At 36.9% G+C, this 22,233-nt stretch overlaps 1 protein-coding gene across 6 annotated transcripts in view; it reads left to right on the forward strand.

Moving 5' to 3' along the window:
- The window catches only part of CSNK1A1 (casein kinase 1 alpha 1), a 47,905-nt gene that overhangs the window by 11,598 nt on the left and 14,074 nt on the right, over positions 1-22,233 (forward strand). For 4 of the 6 annotated variants that reach the window (XR_008686565.2, XM_088838567.1, XM_055431404.2 and 1 more), the window contains exons 3-5: positions 12,919-13,045; positions 16,275-16,373; positions 18,740-18,823. Coding sequence is in view for 4 of the 6 variants with exons in the window: in XM_088838567.1 (XP_088694693.1) it covers positions 12,919-13,045; positions 16,275-16,373; positions 18,740-18,823 (310 nt within the window). In the remaining 2 variants the exon portion in view is untranslated. The remainder of the gene's footprint in view (positions 1-12,918; positions 13,046-16,274; positions 16,374-18,739; positions 18,824-22,233) is intronic. The other 2 variants (XR_008686567.2, XM_055431405.2) reach the window with 1 other exon arrangement.

Below are 22,233 nucleotides of genomic sequence, written 5' to 3' on the forward strand. Positions count from 1 at the left end.
ATTTGTTCTCCTTGATCTTTATATGTAAAACTGTCTTAATACAAATGATTCCTATATTGCTAAAAGTACCCTAAAGAAAATGGTAGCACCATTTGGTCTCTAAATAGTGTACTGAGAGATACTTTGATTTCCGGACTTACTTGCTGTAAGACTTTGGTGTGTGTTTTCTCATACTTTCTCTTAAGAAGTGGAGGTAAGTCATTTTAGCCTTGAGAGTTTTAAATTTAATTTAGGAAGAAGGAAAAAGGAACCCAGTTTTGTTTTTTGTTTTTATTTGGCTGCACCATGCATAATGTGGGATCTTAATTCCCTGACCAGGAATCCAACCCATGCCCCTGCATTGGAAATGCAGAGTCCTAACCACTGGACTTGTAGGGAAATCCCTCTGGGGCCTAATTTTGATATTTTGAAAGTAGCATTGATGGTTATATCTTTGGACATGTTGAGTTTAAGGTGATAGGATATTCCAGGCTTAGCTCTTGTATAATTAAGTTAGCAGAGATACAGGCCTAAACCTCGGCTAGGGAATTAGGACTGGTATTTATTTAGATCTGAGCAAGATCAGTGTAGAAGTGATAGGAAATTGAGAGGTAAGGACTGAATTCTTTGGTGGAAATGCAGAGTTAATCAAGGCAAGAGGAGAGTTGTGATAATGGGATGTTGCAGTCAATGGAAGCCAGGTTTAAAGGACAGGCAGAGGCCAGATTTTTGGAGTTTCTTATTGTATATGAAACTTTGCTTTTTTGGTGTATGTAATGGGGGAGGGACATTGTTTTCATAGCAGAGAAATGGCACCATGAAACTGTAGAGGAGTGACTGAAACTAAGGGACTATGTAGAAAGGCATCTTTCAAAATTTAGCTCAGATGCCAACTTTTCTAAGAAGCCTTCCCTTTTATCTTCTCTGAATAGATTATTTAACTCCTCTGTATTTCATATTTACTTTATTGTTGCTTTTATATTGTACTTGTCACCAGTTCTTCTAGACCTTAAGATGCTTTGGGCATCCTTTTTGGCAGTATCACACACATAGCAGCTGCTTAATAAGTGTTGAATCAGACTTGAAGAGCAGATTTTAGTAAAGGATTTTTAACAGTTTATAAGACTATGTATGTAAGCATCATCAACTTAAAGTGTGCAGTTCATTGGTTTTTACTATATGTACAGAGTTGTGCTGCCATCCATCACCATAGTCCAATTAAAGAATACTTTCATCCCCTCCTGTCCCCCAAAAACCTTGAACACATTAGTGATTACTCTCCCTATCCTACTAGGCCTAGATAGCCACTTGTCTACTTTCTATATGTTTGCTTATGAAAAAAGATTTGACCAACCCTTTATAATTGGTATTGTGAAAACTACAGATGTATTGTCCCACTTCCCAGTGGAAAAGTATATTTTAATACTTGTATTCACCTGGAGGTTCCAGTTCTTCACATATTGTCTTCCAGTACTACTGTATCCAAGGCTAGAGAAAACAGTGACAGCAAGAACCATTTGTGATGATCTTTGAAATACAATATTGGGCAGTATGATGAGATGAGAATGATAACCATTATACTGGGAACCAAGAAAAAAATGAAAGTAAGATGGCAGATACTGGCTAGATTTTTAACAAGTTACCTGTGAACAAGAAAATAGGGTGATCTTGTCTTACTATGTACCAACAATGCTGGCTGTTTTCAGTTTCTTGTGAATAACAAAGCTTAGTGTGTACTCCTAACCCCTATCCATCTCTTTAGCTGGCCATCTTCTGTTTATGCTTCAAGAATCAACTTGTTCATCAAAAAGTTTTCCCCAGCGCTTCCCTCTAAAAATTTGATTGGGTCCCCATAATTTGTACCTTTCACCATCAGTTTCTCTTTCATCATTTGCCTACACAGACTGTGGTATAAACTATGAGAGCAAAAATTACTTGGTTTTGTCTTGTTTGCCACCATAAAGGTTGAAAGGGTAAATGAACAGGAACTTTAGTAGTAGGTAGTACCAAGTATCAAGGCACATTTTTTTGTTTGTGTTTTTAAAATTTTGCAGGTTAAGGAACGTCTATGCATGTTTTAAAGCAGAGGGCAAGGAACAGGAAGATTGAAAAATGGAAATCTTACAGCATAATTCAAAGATCCTAGGGGTCATATTGTCAGCAGAGGGTTAGTAGTAGCAGGTGTATTAGGATGAAGAAGGAAAATGAATCATCTTAGTTGACGTTGTTATTGGCTGAGTGAAACGTGCTGCACAAGTTTTAGATCTTAATCTACAGTCTGTTTACCTTAAAAATCTGTTAAGAGGGGCTTCCCTGGTGGCTCAGTGATAAAGAATCCGCCTGCCAACACAGGAGACATGGGTTTGATCCCTGATCTGGGAAGATTCCACATGCCGCAGAGCAACTAAGCCCCAGCACCACAACTACTGAACCTGTGCCCTGGAGCCTAGGGTCTGCAACTAACTGAAGCCTGGGTATCCTAGAGCCCATGCTCTGCAACAAGAGAAGCCACCTCAATGAGAAGCCTGCGCACTGCAACTAGAGTGTAACCCCCGCTCACAAGTAGAGAAAAGCCTGCACACAGTAACAAAGACCCAACACAACCAGAAATTTTAAAAAAATCTGTTTAGAGCAGGGTTCTTAACTTGGTTCAGGGATATCCCTTCTTCCCTTCAAGAGGTCAGATGAAAAAAAATTCCAAAGTTTATTTTCAAGTGCCTTACTAGTTTTGACAGTACCTGTGGCTTTGTCACCAATGGAAATCACGGATATTTTTATATCACACTGTTGAATGTATCTCAAAACAGTCTTTGTTCCCATAATACTTCAAAATTATAGTACTAATTAGACCTGCCCCTAAATTTTATTATGTGGTGCTTTAATAAAGAGCATGTATTTTACTATATCAAGATTGATTTTAAAGTAGATTTATGGTAACTGAATTGGTCTAAAATTAGTTTCCTTTATAATGCTACGTATTATGCTTTTAAAATACTCTGAGAAGGGATCAATAGGCCTCATTAGACAGTCAAAGGTGTGTGTGGGGGTGTCCATGACAAAAAAAAAAGATTTAGAATTCTTGATGCAGAACTAGTAACTCCAACGCCCACCCACCCACACATAACTTGTTTGAGCAAGTTCTTGGTGAAAGTGGAAGTCGCTCAGTCCTATCTGACTCTTTGTGACTCCATGGACTATACAGTCCATGGAGTTCTGCAGGCCGGAATACTGAAGTGGGTAGCCATTCTCTTTTCCAGGGGTTCTTCCCAACCCAGGGATCAAACCCAGGCTTCCCACATTGCAGGCAGATTCTTTACCTTTTGAGCCACCAGGGAAGCCCAAGAATACTAAAGTGAGTAGCCTCTCCCTTCTCCAGTTGATCTTCCCAACCCGGGAATGGAACTGGGGTCTCTTGCATTGCAGGCCAATTCTTTACCAACTGAGCTACCAGGGAAGCCCACGTTCTTGGTCATTGTGGCTAAATTAAAAACACTTGTTTGATGCAGGATTGATCTCAGTTGGTGGATATCCGCTGTTTTCTTTTCCCCTTCTAGTCTTGTTCAGTTTTTATTAAATTACTTCCATGCTTGTTAATACCCTCCCCCACAGGTGTGAGATTGTAAGGATGGGAAAATTAGCCAGTTGAAGACCTGGGAAAGTTTTGGGAAAGGTTCAGTGAAGTAAAAGATAAAATTAATAAATAAAATTTCTTGAAATCATCACATTAAAATTATTCCTCTGATCACCATATCTACCTCTAAAACTGGTTCTTTTGTTCTGTCTAAACTTTAGTCTAAATTTCTTTACTAAATCTGATTTTCAGACTTCCTTGGTATGGTCCATTGGTTAAGACTCAGCACATCCAGTACACGGGGTGCGATTCCATCCCTGGTCTGGGAACTAATATCCCAATTGCCTGTGTGGCGGTACAGCAAAATAAAAAAAAACAACTTGGTTTTCCAGCTCTGCAGTAGCCAAATAGCAGCATAGAGTGTCATTCTCTAGTGAAAATCCTCTGGATCTCAAACCAGTTCAAAGGTATTTCTGTAGTTGTAAGTCCAAAGGATTGGGAATAAAAATTTCATGTTACTGAATTTGTGAAATATGAATTGTGTTTTAAGTGTGAAATTGTGAGAAGAGGAAATAGATTGATGTTTTGATGGCAAAAGAAATTTAGATCATTAAATTGTAGGTGCCTTGTATTCAAAGTAAAATGAAGGAACAAATAAGGGCAGAGGAGCTTTTAGAGAATGATAGTTACACCACAGTCTTGTGTACCAAGTTAATAGAAAATCAGGAGATGCCCCACATTTAGTCCTCTGTCTGGTTCTCTTTTAGTCAAACGGGTGCATTTTGGTTGTTTTTGTGATGAAAAATGCCATTAGTAAAATAGAGCTTTATAAGTACTATCAGTTTTAGGTTAAAGGAGTTAGAGTGTCTTAAGGCTGAAGTTCATAGATGGTTCTACCTTTCAATCAACTGTTGAATATGGTACTAGGAGGACTGGTGACTCTTGAGACTCAGGAATTTGAGAATTGAGGGTAGCCTCCTGTTGGATTCTCGTAATTTAGGAGGACAGGGCTAGTAGGAAGTGCCTGTCTTAACTGTCGTAAATGAATTGTTAATCCCAACACACACTCACACCAAAAACAAAACGTGGAAAGAACAGAAGGCAACATGGCATGATTACGATGAGAAGCAAGAAGGAAGATACAGGAAAAGATGCACAAGAATTGCCTGTAGGTAATTTTTTTGGCCCATGGTAATTTGGGTGCTACTGAAGGTTAGGAAAAAGAGCTGTGTATAATTTTTATAATATTCTGAAAGGCAAAATTTAATATATAGGAACATTGAAAGAAATTCAGACAGGTGAGAGTAGGGTGATTGGAACTGTTAGCCTAAAGTAATAGCCTAAAGGGGGAATTCGAGCTTGTTTACTTAGAGTTGAGTGAGATTGTACTAGACCAGGTCCTTAATGTCTACCCTCATAAGAAGGAAGGTAAAAGTTGGATAATGATGAGTTGGCAAGAGACTGAGTTTGAGATACAGTGTCTTGAGAATGTAGATGCTATGAAAATGGGTGCGTTTTAGCGCTGCTTCAGTGCTTGTACTTTCAGTTGTCTGGTGAGGACTCTGATTTGATGATCTAAAGATGGGAAGATAAATGGTATAGGAAAAGACATTTCCCTGTTAAGACTGTCACTTTATAGTCAGTTCAGTCACTCAGTTGTGTCCGAGACTCTCTGCAACCTCATGGACTACAGCATGCCAGGCCTCTCTGTCCATCACCAACTCGTGGAGCTTATTCAAACTCATGTCCATCAAGACGGTGATGCCATCCAACCATCTCATCCTCTGTCGTCACCTTCTCCTCCTGCCTTCAATCTTTCCCACCATCAGGGTCTTTTTCCAGTGAGTCAGCTCTTCGCATCAGGTGGTCAAAGTATTGGAGTTTCAACTTCGGCATCAGTCCCTCCAATGAACACCCAGGACTGATCTCCTTTAGGATGGACTGGTTGGATCTCCTTACAATCCAAGGGACTCTCAAGAGTCTTCTCCAACACCATAGTTCAGAAGCATCAATTCTTGTCGCTCAGCTTTCTTTATAGTCCAACTGTCACATCCATACATGACCACTGGAAAAGCCATAGCCTTGACTAGATGGACCTTTGTTGGCAAAGTAATGTCTCTGCTTTTTAATATGCTGGCTAGATTGGTCATAACTTTCCTTCCAAAGAGTAAGTGTCTTCTAACTTCATGGCTGCAATCACCATCTCCAGTGATTCTGGATCCAGAAAAATAAAGCTAGCATGAGAGATGAGTGCAATTGTGTGGTAGTTGGAACATTCTTTGGCTTTGCCTTTCTTTGGGATTGGAATGGAAACTGAATTTTTCCAGTCCTGTGGCCACTGCTGAGTTTTCCAAATGTGCTGGCATATTGAGTGCAGCACTTTGAAAACATCATCTTTTAGGATTTGAAATAGCTCAACTGGAAATCCATCACCTCCACTAGCTTTGTTTGTAGGGATGCTTCCTACGGCCCACTTTACTTATTATTTGGCTTCTTTGAGTCAAAGATGAGTAGATGCTTCCTGGTGACTTTATACTTTTATTACAGGGAGTATTATTTTTTGTTCCTTGCTTTGTTTTTCTCATCTGCCATGTCAGGTGTGCCCTAGCCTCTTAAAACCTCTAATACAGCTTTTTATTCTTTAATTCAGCAAATGTTACCTAGTATTTCCTGCTTGTAAGGCATTTTGCTGGATGCTGAAGATACAGAGTTGTAAACAAGACGTAAAATGGCTCTTCGTATTACATTAGGACTCTCTGAAGGAATTGAACCGATGGGTCTTATACAGGCATATCTCAAAGTTATTACAGGTTCAGTTCCAAAACACAATAAAACAAAGGCACACAAATTTTTTGGCAAGTATGTGTATTAAATTTGAAATACCTTATTGCGGAAAAGTGCTAGCCCATCATCTGAGCTTTGAGCAAGTGGTAATTTTTTGCAGTAATAGCATCAAAAATAAAGATCATCGATCACCAGAACAATATGATAATAACAAAAATATCAAAATAATGAAAATGTGATGGACACAAAGTGAGCGTGTACTGTTGGAAAAGTGATGCCAGTGGATTTGTTCAAGACAGGGCTGCCACAAACCTTAAGTTTGGCTTTTTAAAAAAAATGAAACCTCCAAAGAGCAGTAAAGAAAGATATGCTTGTATTACAGAGTTTTATTATGAGGGATTGGCTTACACGATCATGGAGGCCAAGAGGTCCTGTGACCTGTGGTCTATATAAGCTGGAGGCCCAGGAAAATCAGTAATGCATTTCTTTCTGCTTCAAGCCTAAAGGCCTGAGAGCCAGGGGAACCAAAGATTTAAGTCCCAGGTTAAGTCCTAAGATCTGAAAACCAGGAGCATGGATGTCTAAGACCAGAAGGTGATTATTTCAGTGCTAACAGAGAGGGAGTTTTCTCTTCCTCTGCCTTTTTGTTCTGTTCAGGTTCTCCACTTTAGGAAGAGTGTCATTCTGATGCTAATCTCTTCTGGAGACAACTTCACAGACACCCCAAAATAATGTTTTACAAGCTATTCCGGAATTCCTTAGCCCAGTAAGGTTGACACATAAATTAACCATCACACTAATCAAGCCATAAGAGAAGGCCTACGTTAAACAAATGTTCCTTTTTCTGTTACTGTTGTTCTAGTTATAGGGATGGAACATATTTAGGTGCTTTTATCTGAACTGAGTATTTATGATAATTACACTGATTTACTATTCTTGGAAGTTGTTGGGTCTCACAGCCATATTTAAAATATTTCATTTCATTCTTTTTTAAGATATATTAGGGAAAAGAAAGAAACCCTTAGCTCCAAATCTTCTAATTGGTCTTCATGTCATTGTCATTCCTCTTACTCCCCAGTTTTCATATTGCATACTGATACCAAGGCCAGCTTTTAATATTGACTTAATTATATTAGGTCCTAGACATACCCTACTGATCGTTTCCCAATTATCTATAAAATTTAAAGCACATTAGCCTGGCATTCACGAGTCTATAATATAGCCCCAAACTATCAGTCACTTTGATTCTGCCCTTTATAAGAACCTGTGTCTGTTCTTGCCGCCTACCTAAGACATCCTTTTCTACCTTCCCTATCAAAATATTATCCCTCCTTCAGGATCTGACTGGTAACAGACCATTTTCACTAGGTTTCTTTCTTTGGGCAGATGTGGTTCAACCCATTGATTTTTTTTTTTTTTTTTTTTGCTTTTCTGAATTCTGTTAGCATTTTTTGATCAGCCCCGGTGACTTGTACATGTTTCATCTTAGGTTTGTGCTTTTTACATGTATCTTAATTTTTTAGCGAGAATTACTTTGGATAGGGGTTTAGAAGAACAAGATGAGATCAGAGATGGACCTTGCTTTCTGCTAGAATTTTCTTCAGACCTTAAGATACCTTTTTTAATACTCTCAGTAAGTAATGATGATTTTTTAAAATTGCAAACTCATTTTTTGGCCTGTTTCCTTGATTGATCAGGCAACACTGAGTCTAAAGACATTTGAAACAGAAATGATCAGGCAACACTGAGTCTAAAGACATTTGAAACAGAAAACGAGACTTTGCACTTTTTTTAAAATTTTTATCCATTATTTGATTCTTCTGCATGTTTTGAAACTAAAGTCCAAATCAAACCAGTTTTTCTTTTTTAATCTCATAAAGTGTCAATTACCTACAGTGTGCACATTACCATAGTGTGAAGTGAAAGTGAAGGTGTCATTCACTCAGTGTCCGACTCTTTGCCACCCCATGGACTGTAGCCCTCCAGGCTCCTCTCTCCATGGAATTTTCTAGGCAAGAATACTAAAGTGGGTAGCCATTCCCTTCACCAGGGGATCTTCCCCACCAAGGGATCAAACCCATGTCTTCTGCATTACAGGTGGATTCTTTTTCCTCTGAGCCACCAGGGAAGCCTCTTAACCATAGTATATGTACTTAGTAACAACACATCGTTACATACATTAAAAAATGTCTAAAGATACAAGGGTGAGTTTCTGGTTGAAGGCAGAAACAGGAGTGAGGCTTTCACTTTGGTGTGTTTCAGGTAGTCTGCAAACTTCAGTGATCTCAGAGAATCAGGTTAGTGCTTGCTCGTTACCCAGCTTCTGTGAAGACATGAAAACAAACAGTAAGCCCTGTGTTACCAGGTGGAGAGAGAGAGAAGCACCAAAGTAACAGTACCTGAATATTTGTACTGTCAAGGGGTTAGATCTTGGATTCAAGCAGTAGTCAGTGGCTATGGGAATTCTGTGAAATGAGAGATCTGTGTGAGACAGGCTACTTAAGGAAGATTTCTCTGACAGCTGGGTATTAGGATGTTGCGATTGAAAATGGAGAGTTAGAAGCTCTCGGAATAAAAGGAAAACATGGAGGTGAAGGTAGAAACTGAGTGAGTATGATTTGGGTAGGTAAGCAGAAGACTGTTCCTGGGTCCTAATTTGTGTGTAATAAGGTCTGGATGGATTGCACAAGTGGAAAACACAGATGGGGAGGGTGTGAGGTCTTAGGTTTCGAGAAATTAGTCATATATTCCTTGCCCTCCAGGCTCCTCTGTCCATGGGGATTCTCCAGGCAGAATACTGGAGTGAATTGCCATGCCCTCCTCCAGGGGATCTTCCCAACCCAGGGATTGAACCCAGGTCTCCCGCATTGCAGGCAAATTCTTTACCATCCAAGCCACCAAGGAAGCCCTGAGATCAGAAGGGAATATGAAAGAGAAACACCTGTCACTTAGATTTAAGAAATTACAATACCAGTTTCTAAGCAGAAAGGCCTAATTACTTTAGAAATGCATAGTTGCACTTTGGGGAAAAATGCCTTTGAAACATTTATGTTTTAACTATTCGTTATGGAATATCTTCTTGACATTGAGAATAGGGGATTTGTCTTAAAGGTGTGTGTGTGTGTGCACGCACACTCGCATGATCAGTTGTGTCCAATTCTTTGCTACCCTGTGGAGTGTGGCCTGCCAGGCTCCTCTGTCCATGGGATTTTCCTGGCAAGAATACTGGAGTGGGTTGCCATTTTCTCCTCAGGGGGTCAAACCCGAGTTTCCTGAGTCTCCTTTATTGCAGGTAGATTCTTTACTGCTGAATCAGCAGGGCTTAAAGTCATACACTTAAAACAATAAGAAGAAAAAAATGCCTGATGACTTGATTTTTTTTTTTAAGTATGTTTCTAAATTCATTTGATTTTTCCTTATTTCTAATTATTCTGAGAGTATTCTGTTAAAAGTCTGCTTAGCATATGACTTCTCAAAAAGTGCTTTATGAATTAGGTGATTACATGGTGATGTGAAGTATGAATTTGTGCCTTTGACATGTCAGGTTTGTAGTTTGGATTGGATGCTTGTAAAATTGTAATTTTGTTAGAGAGCTAATCGTACAAATTGTTGATGTACTTGTGAGATATAGTCTTATGAGAGTTGATTTGTGCTTTCTCTTTTGCCTTTGACTTTTAATGACTTCCCCTCTGCCTTAGCATTTTCTGTACTTGGTATTTTTGATTAGAGTCATTTCTTTAAAACCTAGTTAAATTAGATTTATATTAAAAATCTGCCATAATTGTTAGTATTGGATATTTATAATGTTAAGAATTGGTTTTGAAGTTCCTGATCTCTTCCCAGCACAGATTTGCCTCTGCAGTTAAGTACAGAAAGGAGAAAAAAAGAGAAGGAAAACAAAATAGAGGAATCAGGAAAGGAGAACACAACTGTATTTCATTTTGTTCATCACTTATCTTTCAATATTGTTATTTGTTTTGTTTTACCCATCTCTTCCCACTTCCACCCCTATCCCTCACCCTCCAAAAACCCACCACTGTGACCTTTTTTGTGTAGGAGAGAGCTTTTCTTCAAAGTAAATGTTGGAATGAATGTGAAGAGTGTTGAATTCCTGTATGGAAAACAAAGGATTGAACAGAGAAAATTACAGAAGCTTTGAACAAGGTTTTAGATACAATCTCAGACATTAGCAGATTGGCACTTCTGTTGCTTTTCTTAGGCTAGTGGGCACAATCTCTGTAAGGTAAAAAAAAAAAAAAAAAACTCTTTCCCCACCAGGCTATCTTTTTCAGCAAAGACATGTGAAAATGAATTCCTCTTTGTGTGTTTGATGGTAGTTATTCATGTTTGCAGAGTAGTCCTCAGGAACAGGTGAAACAAAAGTGTAGGAAACAATGTGCACTTTTTAAGTCTAGTCCCTTTGTGATCTTTTACATAAAATTATAGGGATAATATTTGTTGGACCTGAATATGGGACCACAATTAAGTAGGACAGCAAGATCAAACCAGTCAGTGCTAATCCTAAATCAAACCGTCTAGTCAGTAGTCATGTATGGATGTGAGAGTTGGATGGTGAAGAAAGCTGAGTGCTGAAGAATTGATGCTTTTGAACTGTGGTGTTGGAGAAGACTCTTGAGAGTCCCTTGGACAGCAAGGAACTCCAACCAGTCCATCCTAAAGGAGATCAGTCCTGGGTGTTCATTGGAAGGACTGATGTTGAAGCTGAAACTCCAGTACTTTGGTCACCTGATGCAAAGAGCTGACTCATTTGAAAAGACCCTGATGCTGGGAAGGATTGAGGGTAGGAGGGGAGGGGGATGACAGAGGATGAGATGGTTGGATGGCATCACCGACTCAATGGACATGAGTTTGAGCAAGCTCTGGGAGATGTTGAAGGACAGGGAAGCCTGGCATGCTGCAGCCTGTGGGGTCACAAAGAGTAGGACATGATTGAGAAACTGAATAACAACAAAAACACTAAACATTTTTTTTTTTAAACACGTAAACTTTTCAAATGGTAAATCCAGGTATAGTTTCTTATTAGAGTTATTAAAGACATCACTTCAGTCCAGCTTTAAAATAGCTTCCTCTTTTGTTTGTTTACATTTTAAATAAAAGCAAGTTTTTTTTTTCCAAGCTGGGTTGGTTTTTTTTTGGCTGCACTATGCAGCATGTGGGATCTTTAGTTCCCTGACCAGGGATCAAACCCATGCCTCCTGTAGTAGAAGCAAGGAGTCCCAACCAACCATGGACTGCCATGGAATTCCTTCAAGCAAAATTCATAATTTAGCTAAGTTTAAAATAAAAATGATTGCATATTTTTTCAGAAACGACCCTTATCTAACCCAGAGACAAACAGAAACTTGCAGTCACTTACTGCAGTGATTCCTAGTCCTTGGAGTCTCTGAAACCAGCAGTTGATACTCCTAGAGTTATTGGGGATAAATGTATATCCACAGAAATATAGCAATGGGTAATTAAAGCATGATCCTTCCAATAAAAAGTGAATGTTATCCTTGTGGTTCAGTTCATTTCAGTCGCTCAGTCGTGTCCAACTGTTTGCGACCCCATAAATCATAGCACTCCAGGCCTCCCTGTCCATCACCAACTCCCGGAGTTCACTCAAACTCATGTCCATCGAGTTGGTGATGCCATCCAGTCATCTCATCCTCTGTCGTCCCCTTCTCCTCCCGCCCCCAATCCTTCCCAGCATCAGTCTTTTTCTGGTGAGTCAACTCGTCGCATGAGGTGGCCAAAGTATTGCAGTTTCAACTTTAGCATCAGTCCTTCCAATGAACACCCAGGATTGATCTCCTTTAGATTGGACTGGTTGGATCTCCTTGCAGTCCAAGGGACTCTCAAGAGTCTTCTCCAGTACCACAGTTCAAAAGCATCAATTCTTCAGCGACCAGCTTTCTTCACAGTCCAACTCTCACATCCATACATGACCACTGGAAAAAACATAGCCTTGACTAGACGGACCTTTGTTGGCAAAGTAATGTCTCTGCTTTTTAATATACTATCTAGGTTGGTCATAACTTTCCTTCCAAGGAGTAAGCGTCTTTTAATTTCATGGCTGCAGTTAGCATCCGCAGTGATTTTGGAGCCCAAAAATCTGGAACTAAGCAAAAATGTGACTCCTTATAAATAGAACTTGGTAGGAAGTGGAACAGGAGTTATAATAAAACGGATATTTACTGTCTGAAACATTTTGGAATGACTGATAAAAATCTCTTTCATTTTTTCAATTAAAAAGTAAGACCAGGTGAGGTTTAGAAACTTGCCCAAGGTTACAGGAATTAATGGTGGATGGATAGATAATTCAGCTGCCCTGCTTAAGAAGCATTTTAAGGCTGCCACACAAGTACTAACTTAATGGGACAGTGGGTTGCTTGACAGAAAAAAATCTCTTTATACATTATTTTGTGTTGGGCGTTGTAGTCAGTAAGTGGGGTCATCAGCTAAATAGAGGAAAACAACCTTAAATAAAAACCTAGAGGGAAACTATCTTACATTTTTAAAATTTGGTGATGTTAAGTGATAATCAGTTTTTTATAATGCCTTCCTCTTTCCCTCTCTGTTAGGTGGTATGGTCAGGAAAAAGACTATAACGTGCTAGTTATGGATCTTCTTGGACCCAGCCTTGAAGACCTCTTCAATTTCTGTTCAAGAAGGTTCACAATGAAAACTGTACTTATGTTAGCTGACCAGGTATGTGAAACTTTATGAGAATAAAAGCTAAGAAATACTAATATTTAGTACTAGTTAACTATAATCTCAGTGCAGAAACCAGAGTATTATAATCCTGTATAATCCTTGGGTTAAAAAGTATAGTCATTCAAGTGTATTACTCTAATAAGTCTTGGAGATGTTTTCCTATGGTATAAGACAAAAATGAACTATACTGGTTTATTACTCACCTATAGACTTAAGAGTTTTCAAGTTACTCCCATCATATATTTGTTTTAGTTTTGAGTATAACAGGTTTCTTTGTAAGATTTTGTTTGAAGAAAGGATTTGGAGTGTTTGTGTGTGTGCAAATAAAAATAAATATGTATATGTTGAAATTTTGATTAAGCAAATTGAATGGTATTATGTGTTGAACACTTAATGAAAGGTGTATTTTTGAGGAAAAACAGTTTTTGACCAAGTAGATGCTTCTTACAGGATTCTCAGCTATTTGTAATATTTAAGCAAAACCATGGAAATTTTTATGTCATGAATTGGATTTATGCATTGATTCAGGTTAGATGAAATTGTTTTAAAGCCCACAGCTAGGTTTTTTTTTTTTTTTTTTTTAGCTAAAGGTAATAAGAAAGCCAGTTTTAAAGAATTTTAGAATGGGAGAATGGGGTCAGGAACAGACCTTGAGGAAACAGATATTATGGTCAAAGAAAACAGGTAAACATCAAGGACCTTGCATAAAACATGACTTCTTAATATGCTTTAACTGACATGTGAGCGAATCTTAATAAAAGAGTTTGTATTCTTTAGGCTCAGTAACACATGCAGTGAACATTTATTCAGGGTCTGCCACTGTAAAGATCAGTCCTGGGTGTTCATTGGAAGGACTCATGTTGAAGCTGAAACTCCAATACTTTGGCCACCTGATACGAAGAGCTGATTCATTGGGAAAGACCCTGATGCTGGGAAAGATTGAGGGCAGGAGGATAAGGGGACAACAGAGGATGAGATGGTTGGATGGCATCACCGACTCGATGGACATGGGTTTTGGTGGACTCCAGGAGTTGGTGATGGACGGGGAGGCCTGGCATGCTGCGGTTCATGGGGTTGCAAAGAATGGGACACGACTGAGCGACTGAAATGAACTGAACTGTACTTAGCACTGGAGTGTACAAAAAATAAGAACTAGTTTCTTCCCTCTTGTAACATAGAGTTAGTGGAGAAAAATGGACGGGTTCTGTCATAAAAGTCTATATTGGATACTCTGGTAACATCAGAGAAATAATGTAATTTAGGGAAGGGGGTTGTAGGAAGGCATTTGTTTAGGAAAGAACCAGCTGAATCTTGCTCTGTAAATGACAGGTGACACTTGAGTAGTCTGTAGTTTGTGCTGTTAATTTATCTTTTGCCTGACCTTCCCCCTGTGAGTTAACACTCATAGTTTAATGATAAGTATTACTTGGCTAGAACAAATACGTGAAGGCTAAAACAAATACTTTATGTACTTGACTGGTACAAAAAGTGAGACAAATATTTTGTTTTACTTTTTTAATATATGAAATATATTTAGGTACTGCAGTACCTCAAGATGGTATTTGAACATTGTATACATCTTCTTCCTTGAGTGTATAGTTTAAGCCAGAGATTACAATTTGCCTTCACAAACCATTTGCCAAGGTAGAGGAATAAGAGTTAGAATGTATATCCTTGGTGATAAAAGCTCTAGAGAAATTGCAGGCAAGTAAAAATAGAGTCCTGACGTACACTACTGAGAAGAGCAAAAACATATGGGCAGAAAGATCATGTTGGCAGCCTTTGGACATGGAAAACATTTTCAAATACAACTTGTATTTTATGGAAAAGGTAGACATAATTGATAACTTAGAAATTTAAACTATTAGAGAAGAAATATCAGAGTTAAATGACAAATTTTTTCAAAATTTAAATCTGTTTACATAACAAATGACTGATAAAAGATTGTTATATGCAAAGAATTCTTAAAAACTGACAAGAAAAGGACAAGCCAAAAAAATAATGGATAAGTATGGATTGACAGTTGACAGTTCACAGTGTGGTACTAAATCCAAAAGGTAAGTAAAAGTGAGCAGGTTTTGTAACTGATTACAAGTGAAGTCAGTACCTGTGAAAATTGGCAAGATTTAGAAAAAACTGAGATAACTGCTAGTGGGAAAAAAACACTAGTGCTGAAACAATGAGTTATAGTCTGTTTTGAAGGCAATCAGTTTGCCTTCAAAGCAGCAAGTCTCCCTGCAATCATAAGGGATTTATAACCCATAGAAATAGAAGTGCTAGTAGATAAGGGTATATAAGTAGTGTTATTGTTTATGGTGAAAGAATATTGGAAATAATGAGCATTAATACTGTGAGTTGGGATAATTGGGAAGTACTTCCATCTATGCCATAAAATATTTATCTCCATTAAACATACCACGACTTTGCAGAATTTCCAGGAAATTAAGAAAAGCTTGCTATAATGCCATGTTTGTTAGTTTTGGGATATGATCCTACAAATATGGAGAAAAATCATGGGAGAGTCTGAAAAGCATGCCAGAGAGGAAACCCAGCATGTGTATGTCCCCATTTGTATAAAAGTTACATGCTTACATTGTATGGTACCAACTTCTGAGAAATGTTTGGGATATAATTAGTTAAAAACAAGTGAACAAAAATAAAGTGAGTAGACTACTTCTATTTTAGTTTAAAGCAGTATCAATGTATAACTATATCTGTCAATTGGTCAGCACCAGGTACTCTGAATGAAGCACATGTAAGTTTGTGTGTGAACATATAGAAGAGGATGAAAATAGATGTGAGTAATACCAGGCTGTTTTTACACAGGTACCTCAAGGGGCACAGGATTGACGTTTACTTTATATAATTTTCAACAACTGAAAAAATTCTAAATTTATTACTTTGGTAATTAAAATAAAATTATTTCTATCAGGTTAGGTACTGTCATGTTTATAATCATTCATATTCAAAGAATAAGCTCAAAGGAAACTGCTGGTTTATGCTTGTATATCCATTAGTCTGGAGGTAAATGCAGAGCCTGGTTTTTCTTTTTAATTTTGTCTAGCATTGTCTTTTTGAACTCTAAATAAAGTTAATAAAGTATACTTGTGATCTTGAAAAATGATTGGCATATTGAAATAACTGAGACACAATATGTTGCTTTCTTTTGTTTCTTAGTGCAAATTACTTAACTTGATTTTCTCTCCTCCCCTCTTTTTTCCAGATGATCAGTAGAATCGAATATGTGCATACAAAGAATTTTATACACAGAGACATTAAACCAGATAACTTCCTAATGGGTATTGGGCGTCACTGTAATAAGGTTAGTCACATGTTCTCTGCATGAAAGAACAAAGAGTAAACCTTCCAAGAATTGCTTTGATGAACTCTGGTGAACTTTTTAAGTCTTTTAAAAAGTCATAGTAAGTTGAATTTGCTATTGATAATTGTTTTAAAAGATTGTACTAGAAAGTTAATCCATTAATTTAGTAACTTGAAATAAATTCTCTCCAACTTAACCCAACCAAAGTTATTTATATGTAAATGTGAAATTCCAAGGGCTTTGTAATGAAATGTAATCATCTATATTATTGTATCTATTTTTCATTCATTCGAATAGCAAACAAACAAAAAAACCCATATACTTTTCTTCCTGAATGCTAAAAATCAGATTTTAACCTTTCTTTCTGAAGTGGGTTTTTGCAAAATATGTGCTTGTGCCAGTGTGGGAACCATTGTCCCACCCATCTGTCACCATGGCGTTAACATTTGCTGACTGAGCAAGGTTGATAATGAGAATTCTTCAGTCCTTGGATTTGTGTATTCAAAAGGATAACTTTTGGACCTGTTTCAAAAGTAGTTTGACAGTTCATTTGGGTGCCAAGTTGAGTGGGGTCTCCACCCCTCTTCTCTCCTGTTCAAAGGAAAGTGTAGACAAGTGAAATGAACTTTCATTCAATGAAATTAGTGTTCATTGGGGGCCACAGAATGGTTGAACTTATGGGGTGATTGGGTTTTAGCCAGTGACGCATGATTGCAGTTAGAAACTAATTGTGTTGAAAATTTTCTGCAATAATTAGTTTTACTGAGTTAATTGCTTTTATTTTCAATTGTTGAGCTCGGGCAGACAGGCAGCATTGGCAATGCACTAAGCATGTTATGATCTGACGATCTGATAGAAATTCTCAACTTCAGGACAACTTGGGTTTTTTTTGTGTTTTTTGTTTTGTTTTGTTTTTGGAGGGAACATGCCTATTTATTTAGTCATTAGGGAATGTTTGATGTTTTTAGGTCTAGTTATAAATGTTTACCTTTGTTTGCCTGTATGAATGCCAACTTGGAGCCATTACCATTAGAAGTGGTGTTATTTGTTAATGCGTGAGACATTAATGTTGGTCTGACCAGGTTTTAGGAGTTTAATTTTATTTTTCTTGAAAGCTGAGCTTTAAATGATAGAAGGTGTTTAGGTCTACATGTAACCTTTCGTGCCATTCCCAAATCGCATCTTTTTTCTTTTTAAAAATATTATGTGGCTTCTCTCTTTGAAGCATCCAGGTTCTTGTTATTTTAAAACCTGGTAATTTAATTGAAATAGTACTAGTCTTAATTTTGGCAGGCAATTTTGTCAGAATGACCCTAATCTTTTGACCATTTCCCAGCCTCCTCTTCCCATTTTCTTCCTGCTAAAGCCCTTCTATCCTCATGTAACCCATGTTCTGCATGTTGATGTTGCAGTACATGGTTTGTCTTAAACTTAATGATAGTCCAGATAATGTCTTTGCTTCCCCACCCCACCACAAATAGCTTATTAATCACTTAGTTGTGTCAGGAAATCCAGATTGCCCAGTGATACATAAACCTTTTTAGAATCTTGTGTCCTCTTTTAGAGATACTAAAAAGAAGATTGTGAAATTGCGTTGCTGTTATACAGATTCAGAGAGACCCTAGGGTTAGAAGTGCAGTGTTTTACCTAAGATTCTGAATGTTGTTCTTGAACATTTTAGGTTAGTGTTTGTTTATGTAGTTGGTTTTTAGTGTGTTCTGTATTGTAATTTGAAATATGCCAGTTGTATGAGACTGGATTTTTTGGTCAGCTTGTTGTAGTAATTTTCTATTTGTGGGTAGAGTTGGGGGTGGGGGGACATTTGAGGTTGATTTTTAAAATCAAATTTCTTATTTGGAAAATTGTTCTGAATTTGATATTTAGGAGTAGTCACTCCAACCGTAGTGAATTTGCTCCACTCTTCTAGTAATCAGCCCTGCATGCTTAATGAAAATAAATTTTAAGGTGACTAAATGCCTTCTACCTCTTCCTTACTGAAGATTTTTTTCCCCCTGTGCAATCTTTTTTTAGGGGAAGGGCAGATTGTGGTGCCAAAGATTGCAGATCCAAATTCCCTGTTTTGTATTAAAAAATTAAACAGCCAAATGTCACCATTGCTATCCCTGTTTCAGGCAGTGACACAATATAGTGGCATTAAAAACCTGAGTACTTTCCAGAATTCAAATGTTCTTAAGCATGTGATTCTTATTTGGAAAACTGAGAAGCTACAGTGCTTGGTGGAAGAAGGATGGCATTTGGCTACCCTGTTCTTTCTCTAATGCCTCGGTGTTGCCTGTCTGCGCCGGCCATTGTTGCAATGTAAGCAATACTGTTTGATGCACTGCCACCCTCTATTGTCTGTTTAGTGTTTAGAATCTCCAGTGGGGAAGAGGAAAAGAAGCATGACTGTTAGTACTTCTCAGGACCCATCTTTCTCAGGATTAAACCAGGTCTGAAACTGTCTCCTATTCCAACCTCAATCCCAAATTCATGTGCTTTTCTTTCTTATTGTTTGATTATTTTTGTTTGTTTTAATTCTGGAGAATATAGATCTTGCTCAAGCACCTCTTACGTTGGCATTATTCAGACATACTTGGCAAACATATAACATTACTAAGATATTTCTTTATGGCTTTTGCTTAAAGCTTTAAAACTTAGAGAAAACCTAAATGAAAACAGGATTATGTTTAGATTTCTAACATCCACAAGAGAAGATATGTTGGTCTAACATTGATATTGTTTAGCTCATGGTAGATTTGAGATAGACTGTTCAATTTTTTAAAAAATAATTTGGAGTTGCATCACTGCTGAATGATGATATTCTGCCTCAACTCTTCCCCTTCCCTAATGAACTTTAGGAGTTAAGTGTAGATCAGATTTCAGATCTAGTTTTTTTCAGAATCGATTGCTTCAGTATGAGAATTCTCTCATCTTCAACCAAGTAGCATAAAATGCTTAAAGAGCATTATATGCTCTGGAACTAGAATGCACTGCATTCTAATGATAACATAATTGAAGCACTTACAGTTACCATTAATAACACATAAATAGATCAACAGATGTATAACCTAATGATTTATGTTTGGCAGGCTAGATAAAACACTCAACTTTTCTAAATTTTTTTTTTTTTTTAATGTAAGTAAACTTTTCACTTATTCTTCATTTACTGTTGGGAAGCTGGCTTTATTTACTGTATGAATTTTGAGATAAACAAGGGAAAATAAATTTTTAAAAAATCAGCACCACCTAGGTACTTAATTTTTGAAGCTCCTGAACGAATGAATCTTTATCAGTAGTATACACTGAGAAGTAAATGTTGACATAAGTATCAAAACAGGAAAAAAATTGATGTGTGAGCATACTTTGTAGTTTCTTTATTAAACCACATGTATCATCTGGGCAGTCATTTAATCCTTCTCCAAACTGCCCAGCTTTATATCAGGAACTATGTTCTTCTGCTGTTAAAAAGGTTTTAGAAATTAGATTTTATTTTTATTCACAGACAAATAACCAACTGTGGTAACTAGATCTTGACTGGGCAGAGAGAATGGTGGGTAATTAGGTACATTGGAAGGCAACTTTACTGCCCTATTTTTTCTTATCCATATACATTCACACATTTTACTCATATCTTACAACATAATTACTTATAGTGATAGGTTTTCTGGGTTATAAGGGAAAGTGATCCTGTGAATTCTTGAAAGGGCAAGGAAATGTGACTGCTGGTGAAGAGGAAAATGGTTGAAATACCAAAACCTGAAATTGGCAATAGTATTTCTGAAGAAAATACACCTCTGCTAAATGTTATCCCGGTATACCCAACATTAACTCATTTCCATATGCCTTTGAAGAATACGCTGCTTTCTTTAAAACAGGCACAAATTTTTGAACATGTAGTTAAAAAATCCACAAAAAGGCAGTTTGACCACCAAAGAGTTTAGATGTCTCCTTTGTATATGCAGACCTGTAAAAATACATTACTTTATGACATTGAATAGTGACTTTTCCTTGTTTGGTTTTACATATCTGCGGCTATTTTGGTTGTAACCTTGGTATCACATGGTTTCATGTAAATATTTCCCATTTATGTATGTTTTTATTCGTTTTAAATTCGATGCATGGAGAGCTACTAAAGAAGCATGCATGAATAGGTACCATTAGATAATGAACTATCAAGAGATTTAAACTTTTAAAATTTTAAGTAGTTTTCAGTTGTTTTGCTCTTCAAATGGAATACCTGTTTATCAGTGACATTACTTTCCCTGACTTATTTTCAGTTTTTGTAGGAGGAGAACATTTTAAATTCATTTGCTTTGTAATTTTTTACTTTGATACTAAGACTTGAGATACTTAAGAAGATAGTGTTTCATTTTTATTTCCTTGATAAGTTAGATTTTGTCCTTTAGAGTTGTGGAAGGAAAGAACTCTCAGAGTCTTCTAGTTGTTAAGCAAGTGGTTATTGAGTTGCACATGAAGCTATTGAATCTAGACATGAATGTAACTGTCAGACTTAACCCTATCAGAGTTAGATATTGTTTTCTCCTCCGTTTTGAAGTACTAAAGAAAACAATCTCAGAAGATAGCCCTTAGAGGAAAGTTTGTCCTAATCACTTTTTATTCATAATTCACATAATTCTTAGAGATGGTTTTTAAATGCTATGAAGGTGGATGTCCTTTTGTGTTTGTTTTCCCTTTGTTTTCTTTTCACTGTGAATCTGTAGAACTTAGTCATGGATTTTGTTTTGCTTAACAGAAGTATATATTGCTCATTTTAATATTTGAGTACTGAGCCAGTTTTTATATCAAAAGAAGCTTAAAGCTCATACTTTTAAGTCTCTTATTTCTCTTAGCGATTTATAGCATTAACTTCTCTGTTCCTATTTTATAGTAACTCAGATGTTCAATCATTTAATCATACTAAAGAACTTTCATTATTAAATCTTTATTTAATAATTTAATCTTTATTCTTTGTAACAGACTAGATGAAAATAAGTATTTCAATGTTAACATGGTTACAGAAGCACAAATCTCAGTCTTTCCTACCCAGTGTCTAACTGAGGCTAGATTATAGTGCCTGCCTGCAATAAGTATGTTTCATCTTTCTAAAAGAAACACTTGGTGGTATCTTTTCCACTTAAATCAATAACTTGCTTTATTTATTTTTTGAGACAGACCCTAACAGACTAGGTGATCATGTTTTCCAGTACATCACACACTGTAAACTGTAGCAGAAGGGGCCCAGTGTCAGCCTAATAGGAAGAAAAAGGACAAAATTGAGGTATAACTGGAAAAGAATAGTGTAGGGCCACATAGCATAAGAGCACACAGACCTGCTTTGCTTAGTAAATTTTGTAGGCACAACTTTAAATAAGTGATTTTATGGTAAAGGCTAAATAAAATTTTTAATTAAGATTATTTTGCTTTAGAAGGTAGGTAAATATGAACATATTTTGGGTTTTTTCCCCTAAAAATACTTTTGCTGTTTTTGAACAAAACTTCTTATAAAAGTTTTAATCATGGAGAATAAACCTGAATTACTTCTAAAAATTAGCTACATTATAAATGAGCATCTTATTCCCTGTGTATCATATAAACGAAACAGCACTAAATGTTATTTTGTTTTGAAATACTATTAATACTTTGGTTTTTAGTTAGCTCATTTAAGCTAATTGTAAGCCACCTTGACTTAAGTAATAGATCAACTTGTTATATTTTCCAGAAGCTTAAGCTGATCGCATGTGTAAATGTCATTTGGGAATAAAATGAAATGTATGCTTGTTTTAAAGTACTCATTTATTATAAATAAAAATCCTGGTTTTGTCAATATCAAACTTTCAGAGTTGTCTTATTTCAGATAATG

Source organism: Moschus berezovskii, chromosome 8, assembly GCF_049115385.1.
Source record: "Moschus berezovskii isolate FMDL1 chromosome 8, NW_MosBer_1.0, whole genome shotgun sequence".
NCBI classification, from domain to species: Eukaryota; Metazoa; Chordata; class Mammalia; order Artiodactyla; family Moschidae; genus Moschus; species Moschus berezovskii.